General features: G+C 35.2%; 2 protein-coding genes across 3 annotated transcripts in view; one reads left to right on the forward strand and one right to left on the reverse strand.

Annotated features, from left to right (window-relative positions):
• The window catches only part of LOC131691417 (uncharacterized), a 68,073-nt gene extending 62,549 nt beyond the window's left edge, over positions 1-5,524 (forward strand). Inside the window, exons 3-6 of one of the 2 annotated variants that reach the window (XM_058977788.1) lie at positions 2,968-3,370; positions 3,442-3,541; positions 3,600-3,948; positions 4,012-5,524. In XM_058977788.1, the coding sequence (XP_058833771.1) occupies positions 2,992-3,370; positions 3,442-3,541; positions 3,600-3,948; positions 4,012-4,320 (1,137 nt within the window). In that variant the 5' untranslated portion in view covers positions 2,968-2,991 and the 3' untranslated portion in view covers positions 4,321-5,524. Of the gene's footprint in view, positions 1-2,967; positions 3,371-3,417; positions 3,542-3,599; positions 3,949-4,011 lie in introns of both variants that reach the window. The other variant, XM_058977787.1, reaches the window with a different exon arrangement.
• A 5,777-nt stretch (positions 5,525-11,301) lies between these two features.
• LOC131692870 (triokinase/FMN cyclase-like) lies at positions 11,302-13,723 on the reverse strand. The gene has a single exon (XM_058980206.1). It carries the CDS (start codon positions 13,652-13,654, stop codon positions 11,936-11,938), a length of 1,719 nt encoding a protein of 572 aa, XP_058836189.1. The 5' UTR covers positions 13,655-13,723; the 3' UTR covers positions 11,302-11,935.
• Positions 13,724-13,879: the final 156 nt, after the last annotated feature.

Consider the following 13,879-nt stretch of genomic DNA (forward strand, 5'->3'; position numbering starts at 1 on the left):
CTGCTGTTGCCAATGATTCTAAGAAGCAACTAAATTGCTAAATTGTGTTAGATTGATTTCGAAGAGAAAATTTAACTCTGCTTCCAAACTAAACCAACTAGTTAGCAAGATTAGTTAACTAATGTAGCAAGTTAAATCCGCATACAAAATCTTTTCGTTTTGGAGGAGTGAGCGTGAGATTTTGAACGTCGCTAACGACGCTAACGTCGTAACGATTTTATTTTTATTTTTGAACTATTTTCTAGAAATCAGTTACAACATTCTTCTAAAATATTTTAAGGTGTGCTAACACACCAACACAAATAAAAGAATAATTCATGTTTTTATAGGATTATGAATGTTTTCGAAACCAGCATAGCGTAAAATCCAACCAAAACCCTTATTTGAAATTTGATCCATGTTTCTCATATTATTTCCATTTTTTTATTCCTACGTGGATTTTTTTTATTTTGTTAAAATTTCATTGATCTATTTTTTCAAGTTGTGGATTACATACAAGTTGTGGATTCTACAATTGTAAGATTCTGCCTTTTTTATCTGTTTGCATACTTTTATTTTATCCATCTTTTTACGTTCCTTACTTTTGCTTTTTCTATTGCTATCACTATCACTTACTTTAATTTATAGTTTTTCTCTGTTATTTAATTTTATTCGCAATTTTTCGAGAAAATCCTGCTTTCTTTATTTTTTTTCTTATTGTTTCATATTTTAATACCCTGCTTTTTATTTGTTCCTTTTGTCATTCCATCCAATTTTTAGAATTTGTTTATTTACTACATTTATACTTGCCATAGCCTTTTTCTATTTCCTTTTTTTTCATATTTTTTGCATTTCTAAAAGCAATTTTACTTATTCAAATTCATTCCAATTTATCTTATTGTTTAATTTTTTACCTTTCTCCTATTTTCTTCCTCATTTTGTAGTTTTTAGTTTTCCGTTTATCGTAGTTTTATTTTTTCCAATTGTTCATTTAATATAATTTTTTTTATACCTTTTTTCTTAAGATTTAATTTGTTATTGTTATTTCTTCATGTTTCCATTTAACCTGTTTTGAAAATACTTTTCCTATACGTTAACATAAATTTTTCTATTTTCCTAAAAAACATTTGATTTATCTTTTCATGACACTATGCGCATTTTTTCTTTATTTTACATTTAGTTCGTTGTTTGAATTTATTTCAAATTTCACTTCTAGTGCTTTTTCTATTCTTTAAATAATATCCATTTTATTATTTTTTTTCGTGTTAATATCTTCATTTTTGTGTTTCTATAGTATGGCTTATTTCTACTATTTATTCTATTTTGTCTGTTTGCTCCGTTTTTGTTCAATACTTCCAATATTCTTTACTTTTTCGTTTTTTCATCATTTAAACTTTTCCAGTTCTTCAAAATTTTGTGGTTCGTCCATTTTTTTTAAATTTATATGGTTATTGTATTCTTGTCTTTTATATATACTCCTCCAGTTTTATGCATTCTTAGGGTTTTATTTATTTTTTCTTTTTCTTTGATATATTTCTTGTTTTTAATGTTAAATAAATTTTATTATTCTTGATTTATCGAGTTTTTCAGTTTTATGCATTTTTTATATTAATGTTTGTATTCTTTTAGTAGTTTTTTTCATTTTCATTGATTCTAATTTTTTTCCTAATTTCCTATCGATTTTTCATTATTTTCACCATCTATTCAATAATGTTCGACTTTTTTAATCTTCGCAATATGTTTTTCTACTATGCTATATTTCACCCTAAGGAGGAAAAATTGGTAAAAACCAAAATTTCTCACTAGGGTGAAAATTTGTTGGTAAAAACCAGTCTTTGTACAGGAGGGCACAAATCCTTATTTCATACTATGTTGCGTTTCGGCTTCGCCTCATCAGAAACCGACACTAACACATTGTCGGAATAGATTAGCGCCGGCTTTACGAAGCCGGCGCTAATCTATTCCGACAATGTGTTAGTGTCGGTTTCTGATGAGGCGAAGCCGAAACGCAACATAGTATGAAATAAGGATTTGTGCCCTCCTGTACAAAGACTGGTTTTTACCAACAAATTTTCACCCTAGTGAGAAATTTTGGTTTTTACCAATTTTTCCTCCTTAGGGTGAAATATAGCATAGTGCTTTCGCATAGGCCTGCTAAGCCAAGACAAGTTTCGGCTTCACTTGTGTCTCATCGGCATAAACAGAACTTCTGCTCGAACGGGACATCACGTTTGATCAGTCGTTTGATTGAAACACATAGTGTGTTTTAGTTTTAAGGGATTTGCGTCAAGCCGGCGCTAATCTATTCCGACAATGTGTTAGTGTCGGTTTCTGATGAGGCGAAGCCGAAACGCAACATAGTATGATGTTTTTCTAGTTTCCTGTTTTCCTTTACCAATTTTTTTGCTTTGGTTTTTCTCGATTAAACATTTTTTGACAATTGACATTTGTTTATGTGGTTGATTTTGTTGTTTTTAGCTTTTTTGTACATTCTTTTAATATTTAGTTTTCCTATTGTTTTTTATCTTTTTTTTAATCTTGTCATTTCCCTACTTTTTAAATACTATTACAAAAATGGCGCTTTTCAAAGTCACCAAAACTGTCGAAGAGGTAATAAAAACTCCCAAAATATAAAAAACTCTACGTTTTTTTCCTTCATTGGCACTACAAACAACTAGAGCAAAAAAATGGTACATAAATACAAAATTTCAGTATACTATACATAATATCAGTGAACTCCAATGGATTTCAAACATTGACTTTTTTGTACTCAGGCAATACACAGTGGTGGGGGCCCGTACGTTGGACCCCCCGGGCCCGTATTTTCTCTCTGCTGCCCTGTATGAATGGAATGAATAACATTAAGACAATGAGTAGAATATATTTAATGATGGGACTTCTCAAATATTTAAGCACGAACATGGTATTGCAGAACAATTTCAACTGAAAGTATAGAATATATTTTTCTCCTTTTTCTTTTATCACCAGCGCCTTTTTTCCGGTCACGAATGAATGATGTTCACACTATCGCGGCTGCCCGATGAAGATGACCCGTCTCCGAATGCTGGCAACGGTAGCAATAGCAGCAGCAGCAACAGAAGCACTACTAGCAACGATTCCAGTAGTAGCGTCACCAGTGGCCTTGACGCGGCCGGAACCTCGGTCGCCAGTCCAACTGCCTGGAATCTTGAACTTGATCTTCAAATGATTGAAGAAGAGATGCAAGTGATCGACACGATCGATCAGAGCTACTGGAACGGAAAATTCGTTCCACCGCCACCACGACCGCCGTTTCTGGAAGAAACCATTGCTCCCGATGGGTTAACCACCTGTGACCTGTGTAGCTGGGCCTGGCAGGACAAAGGGACCCTTTCGCTGGATGGAGCAATTAGTGAGTTCAAATGCGCTTTGACAGAGAATGACTAATAGTTTGAGTAGAAGAAATTTTCTCCCCACCTTCAGATACCAAGGAGTTCAGCTGGACATTCACACTGGTCGTAGTCTCACTTACATCGGCCGTAATCGGTGCCATAATTATGATAGTGTTTCTTAGGTGTAAAAGGTACGTATTCGATAGCATATACGGCGAAGAGTAGGTTGCATTCTTTCCTTTATTGTAGGATACGATCCAATCAAAATGGAATACGGACTTTATGCTTTGATTCGAATAGTGCAAAAGACACAACGGGGTTGAATTTTGACAATCAAACATCAAAAAACTCCACCAACGGGTCTTGCAGTCCCCGAAGTACGAATTCGGGACTTTGGACGTGGTTCAGCAGTCGAAAAAACTTATCCACACCGGAACAGTTGGTTAATTCACACACGTTGCCGGTAGAGAACCACTACACCCATATGGATGATAATAACTATAATCCGGTTCAGATAGACGAGGCGTCCTACGCCGAAGTAGGCAACGAGATGGGTCCATTCGAGACCAATTCTTACAAGTCGAGCTCCGTGCATCACGTACGTACAATTTTTGTCGAATGAACGAAATGTCAATCAATTCTAAGGTAAACATATTTTCAGGGAGGCGACAATGACGTTCTTATCATGAACTGTCCACTGCCGGCCATCCCAACCGGTTCCCACAGCGGGGGAGCTAGCGGTTCGGGTAGTGCGTACTACTCTGGTCTGCTCAACAGTGCAGATATGCCTGGCGACGAGGACGAAGACGAGAGACCGTATGAGATCGTCGATCTGAAGGAGATGTCTTCACCTCACAAAAGTCACAATGTACAAAGTCATTTTCTGAACGAAACTAACAATTTGCTGACCATTGAGAAGCACTCGGAAGGCTTACCGGAGGGAACAATCTCAGCGTCCGATTATGTTTAAGTTTTAGCATCGACTTGTCAAGATATTTTGAAGGCTTTAGCATTTGTGTGTTGGGTGCTTGCGCTATTTTGTTGTTTTCTGTTATCAAACTTTAAAATTTAGGAGCCAAGTTACAAAATTTTGGCAGAAAAATAGACATTTTGGCTGGTAGTATCTCCGGTTATAATAAAAAATGCTTGTTACTGCACTATTTAGTTGGAAATAGATCCATCAAATTGTTTTAACTTGCAAAGTCTGTTCGACTAGAAACGATAAAGAAATAAGTATTTTCGTGATCACTGCCCTGCCAGACAGATCTACTGAACTATTCCAAAATTGTAGCGAGTTGAAAAAGCGTTATTACTATCTGGCACAATCTATGCAAACGTATATGAACAGCATTACTATTGTAATCATAATGACAAAATTATACCATGTACTATATTAAGATTGAGCATATCGATGCTTATTGATATCTTTCTATTGAAAACGCCCCAACAATAGCATCTGGACTGAAATCCTCAAAATACCGCTCGCACCCTTGTGCATCTTTAGTTCATATTTATAAGATAATACAAAACTCTCTAAAGTAGATTTCTTCTATTGTGCATAATTTTCTGTAGACGTGAGTATTTATTTCTTTGAATATTCAGTAGCAACTCGACGCTAGTTTATTTAAGAATATTAGGAACGTGCATCAAAAATGGCCCTTACACAGACAAAGTCTAGGTTAAACAACATTCCGTCACAAATTTTGAACGACCCTCCTTCTACCCCTGACGTAGAATTGTGTGATCCTCTGTAGCCTTAGTAACACTTAGATTAGTAGAGAAATTGTATTTAAATGTGAAACATTTTGATATTATACACCATTTTGGAAAGAAAAACAAAAAACAACGAGCTCGAACCACCAGACGTTCACAATTCAAACAGTAGAGATTTTAGACATTTTTTACATTTATTCAAAAGTAATAAATGAACCTTGTACAACCTAGTCGTAAGTCGTAACGAACAACTTTGTATGGTATTTTGCAGCCGCTCCCAGCCCGACCCATCCGATACTCTGTATACTAGCGTTAAGAACCAGTCAAACATATTGTGCTTAAAAAAGAACCCCAGTTCAGAACTGAACCGCAAAATCCAGCCAATATTAGCCGCACGTAATCATGTGCCGTTTTGAGTTTTAAAAACATTGAGCAAAAAGCTTTTTGAAAGCTACATTTTAAAAAGAAACGACTCTGAATAATTGAATGATCCGAAATTTTCCCATGCAAGTAACTGAAGAGAGAATGAATGACAATGAACTAATGCTGATTAAAGGGTGTCCCACATGAAATTATATCACGGAAAAAACGTTGTAGAAAATTCTGTGCAATATCTGGCTGCAGCTTCTTCTGAACGGAAAACCACTTTTTTATGTCTTCTTCAGATCTGACCTCCTTACGATGCTTCCGTTGAAAGTTTCTGCTTCTTTACGTCCTCCGAAACATCAAACTTGTGCTGGGCGGTGAAGAACAGTAGCCCCGAAAGCTGCCGGATGTCCACCATGACGTAAGTTTCATTATCTATGATGAGACAATGTGGTTTCGTCAACATCTGGGTGTACTATTTCTGGGCCCGTGACTTTTCCACCGTATTTGGCCGTTCGTCACGATCTGGAGCATTCTGCGCTTTGTACGTATACAGTCCCTCCTAGTCCTTGGCTCTCGAACGAAAGACTTGATGCAATTTGATGTGGGACACCCTTTAACCACTTCATGCCCATGTTGTTTATAAACAACAACGTTTTCAAACACCTATAACTTTTGGTTTAAACGAGATTTGTTCAAATAATTCATTCAAATAGTTTTTGACCTTTTTGGTGGTCTCCACTGAGTAAAACAGATCGAAATGGTGAGTGAAGCGAAAGCAATTAAGTGAAAAATTTGCTCACAAAAACAAGTAAGGCTAATAACTGGGACTAAAACCATTCATTTGAGCGCTAATAATGGTAAGTAATAACCGTAGACAGGGCCGCCGATAGGGGAGAGGGGGTGTTTCCCCCGGGCCCTGAGTTTTGAAGGGGGCTCGGATTTTAACAGAAATTAAAATTTTGACAAATACTTTTTCGACAAAAATTTATTTGAGAATACAATTAAAAATTCAATTTCTTATGTATGAGGTAACTAGAATGGCGAAAATTCTAAACTACTGCATATTTGATATCAACTATGTTTATACCAACGTAAATCTCGCATCGAAACAAGATCAGACTCGAGCGGGCGTAGCGGAATTTGTACATTGAATGTCATGTATGCAGCTCACCTGGGTTCGAATCCCAACCGCGCACACAGGAATAGAGATTTGTTATAGGAAAATTTCTAACCTGAATGAAGAAGCGAATGACTTTAAGGTTGAAATGTCGATAATCGAAACAAAAATATGATCAGACTTGTAAGGGTTTAACCTTTTACAATTAAATGGTTTGATTAGAAGTCATGAGGTTGTCTTCAAATTTCGCCAATTTGAAATCATTTTAAATATAGCATAGATTTTTTTGATTTACTGAATTTCCAATCTTCGAAAGCGCTGGATTAGTATGGAAAGTAATTATTGAAAGAAAAACCCCTGCTTAGGGTTGCCACACCGGTTTTTGGAGGCGAATTCCGTGTCTTCGTTCAGGTAAATCTGAATTCGCACGGAAGAATCCATTGGATTATTTTGCAATTTTGCGTTGCCCTTTTCTTTACCAGGAATCGCCCAGCACCCAGTCCTCATAAACATCATCCTCGGGTTGCAGGCCTCATGTTCCTCACAAAGATTCTCGAAAGAAATTGAATTGTGATTGTTTGTTTACTGAGGAGCAGAGCAAAGCTCGCTCGGGTTATCCTTCACAGTGAGAGTGGTTGGTGCTTTTGGATTCTTTGTGAATATCCAAGAAAGCGAATCACTACATACAACTAAATCAACAAAACTGTTAACAAATGCAAAAACATACACCTAAATGTGAACACTGTATACTCTACGGTGAATGTGAAGAAAATAAGATATTTTTTCTCCTAGTGCTACGAGCTACATAAGAAATAAAATAGTGCATATTTATTTGTGTTTAAGCGTTTTATACAATATAAAGCAATGGAAGTGCTCCAACATTCTGTCGAGTGATCAGTTTAATTCGAAATTCGAATTGATTTCAACGCATACCCATGGGTCTCTTGAAGTCTATCCCCTGAACAGTAAAATTCTGCTGGTCAAAGTACCACTAGAGGCGGTAACCCTACCTCTATTTTAGAGCTCAATTGGTCAAATGAGTCATCAAAAACTCTTGATATACCAAAAGAATTCGAAATTAATCCAAGAATTTTAATTTGAAATTTAATATATTTGGTTTTCCGTTCATTGATACAAAATCTATAAAAAATCATATTCAGATACGAGATGATACCGAAACATTTTTGTAAAGGGGTCATACTCAAATGACGTAGTTTTTTTCTGCGATTTTCGACTACCAATTCCCCCTAGCAAAGAGGCCAGAGATGGAAAAAAATAAATACGTTTTACAATTCTTTCAAATACGGCCTTTTATCAACATTTTCATTATAACAGCAAATTGCGTACACAACAAGCCCCTTTCGTGACAAGCATAGTGTTAATAGTTTTGCTTTGAATTTTATATGTCATGGAGCATGAAGAGAAGATCTCTCAGTTCACAATCCTGCGGCTGCCAATGATTCTAAGAAGCATACGTTCAACTAAATTGCTAAATTGTGTTTGATTGATTTCGAAGAGAAAATTTATCTCTGCTTCCAAACTAAACCAACTAGTTAGCAAGATTAGCTAACTAATGTAGCAAGTTAAATCCGCATACAAAATCTTTTCGTTTTGGAGGAGTGAGCGTGAGATTTTGAACTTCGCTTCCTGAACGTAACGATTTTATTTTTATTTTTGAACTATTTTCTAGAAATCAGTTACAAAATTCTTGTAAAATATTTTAAGGTGTACTAACACACCAACACAAATAAAAGAATAATTCATGTTTTTATAGGATTATGAATATTTTCGAAACCAGCATAGCGTAAAATCCAACCAAAAGCCTTATTTGAAATTTGATTAATGTTTCTCATATTTTTTCCATTTTTTTATTCCTACGTGGATTTTTTTTTATTTTGTTAAAATTTCATTGATCTATTTTTTCAAGTTGTGGATTGTATGTATACTTCTACAATTGTAAGATTCTGCCTTTTTATCTATTTGCATACTTTTATTTTATCCATCTTTATACGTTTCTTACTTTTGCTTTTTTTTCTATTGCTATCACTATCACTTACTTTAATTTATAGTTTTTTATCTGTTATTTAATTTTATTCGCAATTTTTCGAGAAAATTCTGCCTTCTTTATTTTTTTCTTATTGTTTCATATTTTGATATCCTGCTTTTTTATTTGTTTCTTTTGTCATTCCATCTAATTTTTATAATTTGAATGTAGTAACATTTATTCTTGTCATAGCCATTTTCTATTTCATTTTTTTCATATTTTTTGCATTTCTAAAAGCAATTTTATTTATTCAAATTTATTCCAATTTGTCTTATTGTTTAATTTTATACCTTTCTCCTATTTTCTTCCTCATTTTCTAGTTTTTTGTTTTCCGTTTATCGCAGTTTTATTTTTTCCCATTGTTCATTTAATATAATTTTATTTATTTTTTATGCATTTTTCTTAACATTTAATTCGTTATTGTTATTTCTTCATGTTTTCCATTAAATCTATTTTGAAAATACTTCTTCAGTTGACCATTTTCCTATACGTTAACATTGATTTTTTTATTTTCCTAAAAAAAAACATTTGATTTATCTTTTCTTGACACTGCGCACTTTTTCTCAATTTTATATTTAGTTCATTGTTTGACTTTATTTCAAATTTCATTTCTAGTGCTTTTTCTATTCTTTAAATAATATCCATTTTATTCATTTTTTCGTGATAATATCTTCATTTTTGTGTTTCTGTAGTATGGCTTTTTTCTACTATTTTTTGTTTTCTATTTTTTCTGTTTGCTCCGTTTTTGTTCAATACTTCCAATTTTCTGTACTTTTTCGTCTTTTCATCATTTAAATTTTCCAGTTTTTCAAAATTTTCTGGTTCGTCCTTTTTTTTAATTTTTCTATGGTTATTTTATTCTTGTCTTTTATATATACTCCTCTAGTTGTATGCATTCTTAACGGTTTATTTATTTTTTCTATTGCTTTAACTATTTCTTGTTCTTAATGTTATATAAATTTTATCATTCTTGATTTAATGAGTTTTTCAGTTTTATGCATTTTTTATATTAATGTTTTTATTCTTTTTAGTAGTTTTTTTTTCATTTTCATTGATTCTAAAAAAAATCCTAATTTCCTCTCGATTTGTCATTATTTTCACCATCTGTTCAATAATGCTCGACTTTTTTAATCTTCGCAATATGTTTTCCTAGTTTCCTGTTTTCCTTTATCAATTTTTTATAGGTTTTGTTTTGGTTTTTCTTTTGCCGTTGATCGCCGTTTAGATATTTTTAATTTTTTTAATTACTACATTTTTAATCTTGTCATTTCCTTACTTTTATAAATACTATTACAAAAATGGCGCTATTCAAAGTCACCAAAACTGTCGAAGAGGTATTAAAAACTCCCAAAGTATAAAAAACTACGTTTTTTTCCTTCATTGGCACTACAAACAACTAGAGCAAAAAATTTTTACATAAATATAAAATTTCAGTGTTACGTAATATCAGTGAACTCCAATGGATTTCAAACATTGTAATTCCGGAAATCGTAAAATTCACCACATTAAAACCGCGTGAAAAGTAACTAGTGTGAATTTAAATTTATTTCTGTTGTGAATGGAGGAACATTAAATTGTTTTCTCTACTCTTAAAAAATTTAAACTTAATGCTACGTCGCACAACTTCTGACCCTACCCTCCCTCGCGTCACACATTGTCACAAATTAACTATACCCTCCCTACCCCCTGAAATGCTACGTCATTTATTCATGGCCCCTTATAATCTCAATATTATTTGAGTGGATCCTGAGATACACCGTTTTGAAGGGATAAATCGCAATTTCCCATATAAAATCGCAAGCGCACAGCACTAAAAAATCAACTTGAGTATTCTGAGTTCAAACATGATTTTTCGTGAAGTAAACGAGAAATGATGAAAAACTACGTTTTTGGTTTGCTTCTAGCAGATCAGGGTCGATTTTTATGACTGTTTGAAGATTTTCTCAATTTCGGCCAATAAAAATGGATTTTTATGTGAGAAAATGCGAGTTTTTCCCTTCAAAACGGTATATCTCAGGATGCGCTCAAATTATATTGAGATTATAAGTGTTTCTTATGTAAAAATGTCTGGGGAACACGATGGCATTAGAATTTTCAAAATTAAAATATATGTATTGAGAGAAAAATTAATTTTTTATATTTAACTGAAAAAATCACATAGTTGGCAGCACTGCCGCCAAAAATTAATATTTTTTCTAGACTTCTTGAATATTTTCTTCAGAAGCCATCTAGCGGTTTGATTCTAGAGTCAATAGAACCGGAGATATAATCAAAAGAAAATCAAGGATTTTGGCAATTTGTCAAAACGGGGGGTGCTCGCATGGCCCCTGGTTCAATTGACACAAAAATTTGGGTTTTTATACATTGGCCCTAGATGAACATGAACCAAATTTGGTTCGAATCCGTGAAGGTCGATTTCAAGTTTGCATCTTTTTTTGATCACTTCGTGTGGAATGACCCATATAATAACTATATGAAAAGTGGTTGATGGGGGTCCGAATATCCCCGTACGCTCATTTCGCACAAAAGTGGTGAGCGTCTTGAAAATATCTGTTTTCACCCAAACAAAAATTGTTCCATAAAATAGGAGCCTCAAGCTTCCCAAAACATTTACTTGTTATTTTTTTACTTTTATTTGTTTTTGTTGCTTTAATCACGGTTTTATCATCATAATGATTTTTTTTGAGGATGGCAAAAAATGAAACATGTTGTATCTCATTTCTAAAAAAAAACAAAGAATTAGATTCAGCTGTCAAAATTAATGTTTTAGAATAACGGTTCCACGTTTATGTTCAGAAGTCAAAAAGTCTCATGATTTTCTGACAAATCGCGGGGGTCGGTCCTTATAGCTTCGGGTTCCCCTACACCCAACCCTTGGAAATACAATATATAAAAATATGTTTTACATAATAAATCTTTGACTGGCCAGAAACCTGGGGTCAGCTGGTAAAGTCGTTACTCTAGCGCCGGTGATAGCTATCCAGTGGTAAGGGTACGTGAATTATTCGCGCTGTTTCACGGAGGGTGATCAGGGGTTAAAAATAAATGATTACTGTGCACGGTCCATAAGAACCTTCCGAAATTTCATTTATCATAGTATTCAGTGATACTTTTTTATTTACTTAAAATGTGTTTCGTTATTTTTTTAATTCTAAAAATAAGGTTCATCAAATTGACTCGATAAAGATTTCGTTCAATAAATTCCTCAAATTTCGTTAAGAAATGCCTGGGTTAATATAATTGATCTCATAAAAAATTTCTGGGAACCTTGGGCACGTGCACACCTTTTGACTGACTAAGCCAACCATGTTGGCTCCTCACCTTAAAATTATTTGTTTATAATTAATCCCTTTTAAAGGCATCACACAATCCGCGAGCCCAAACAGCAACAGCATGTGCTCCCGGATCGGGATAATTATAATGCACCTGTTTTGACTCAGAAGCCGAGTAGGAAGCTCTTCCCGATTTAGGAATCATCCGACGAGTAGCCTCGGCAACTCGTTCACATGTTTCCGCGAAAATTCGAATGTAACCCGCTGTTGGAAGATTTTCCTGTATCGAATTTCTCAGCTGCAGTTCAGCTTCCCTCAACGGATCCAGCATGGTTCGGTCGCCAACTTCTGTAAGTGCATGACGCATTATGGCATCGTTACCGTGCGTAAGGGCATTAATCCAGTGCTGCACGGTTATTTTTGGATCATTATCAGCCCCTACGAATGCTTTAGATGCCGCTTGAAAGAAAAGGCTGTAGATAGCGCCAGATGTACCACCGATGCTTAGTTGCATTATCAAACTAATGTCTTGCAACATTTTGGCCGGATGCTGTAGATCAATCCCTGTGCTTAGGTTAGCTAACAAAGCACTCGCTCCGTTGGCGATTGTGGTTCCTGTATCTCCATCGCCGCATTCCCGGTCATAAGCATTCAGTAATTCGCGGCTAGACAGTAGCGTGTGCGAAATGTGTTCGAGTGCTGAGCGAATGTGAGATTTCGCTTCACCACAAACTTCCAGTTTGAATGATTGTGTGCTAGCAGTGATTTTAGACGAATTTTTGTCCTGAAAATTTATCACTTTCGATGCAGGAAGGTGAAATGAAGTACTGCCGAATAATGGTGATGCCACTTGAACCTTATAATCCAAATACCTCAACAGATTATCAGAATATGTCAAATTTAACAAGGTTACAGATAACCCACACTGGTTTAGAGAAGAAAAGAATGTTCCTGAGTAAACTCGGTGTATTCTGTAGCATTTTTCCAAAATCGCAGATAACGTCTCGATAAAAATTCCTACATGGAACTCGGATGTTCCTCCGAGATTATTGATGAGCACTACAACGTCTGCCGAAGGTTTAAATTTTCCGTCCAATTTAGTCATCATAAACTGTATGATTGGTTCGAAGTTGTCGCTGGTATCCATTTTGTATACACCAGGTTCACCGTGAAGTCCTTTACCCAGCTCAATGTTGTGCAGTTTACCATTAGCCACCTCGAACGTGAACCCGAATGTTATTAAGTGACCATTACGTAAGAGCTCATCACCGACTCGATATATCTCTTCAGCTGTAAATGCCAGTTCAGCCATGGCACCTAGTATTTTTATAAGCAGAACTGACCCAGCCAAACCTCTTTTTCCAACTGATTTTCTAACTAACGTACTATCAATCGAACAATCATCATCGTTTAGTAAAATCCTCAATTTTTTATATCCGTAAAGCGATTCGGCTCGCTCGACTGCCAGTCCGAAGTTCAATCTATCTCCAGTGTAGTTGTTAACGATGAAAAGGACACTTTCTTCGGGATCTGCAACCGTGCGCAAGCAGTCCACAATCGAAGTCGCCGAAGGGGAACAAAATACATCTCCGCAAACAGCTGCATCTAGCATTCCTACTCCGACGTATCCAATATGAGCTGGTTCATGACCACTTCCACCGCCGGATATAAGTTTTACTTTGTTCTTACCATTGTCCAACCGAACGATACAGTTTCTATCCTCGATCAAACGAAGGCCATTGTTTGCACGAATGTAACCGGACAGTGAGACGCTCACGCTCGAGAGCATTGTGGAGGACTGATTGTGTCTATTCCAGTGAAGTCTTTACGATCGACGATTGCTTTCTCTTGTCACAACACCATATTGTCGAAAGGGAATTGACTGTATCTGTACAACAAGCGAGACTTGTTCATTTCTGTTATACTCAGAGAAAGAGCCTTGAAAAAAAACAGAAAAAACGAACCCGCAACCTCCAATGCATTGATGATCATCACGCTAATAATTAAGTTATTT

Source organism: Topomyia yanbarensis, chromosome 3, assembly GCF_030247195.1.
Source record: "Topomyia yanbarensis strain Yona2022 chromosome 3, ASM3024719v1, whole genome shotgun sequence".
Taxonomy (NCBI): Eukaryota; Metazoa; Arthropoda; class Insecta; order Diptera; family Culicidae; genus Topomyia; species Topomyia yanbarensis.

What these genes read in the sequence shown, in the direction of transcription:
- LOC131692870 (XM_058980206.1), bottom strand. Translation starts at nt 13,654, where the DNA reads ATGCTCTCGAGCGTGAGCGTCTCACTGTCCGGTTACATTCGTGCAAAC.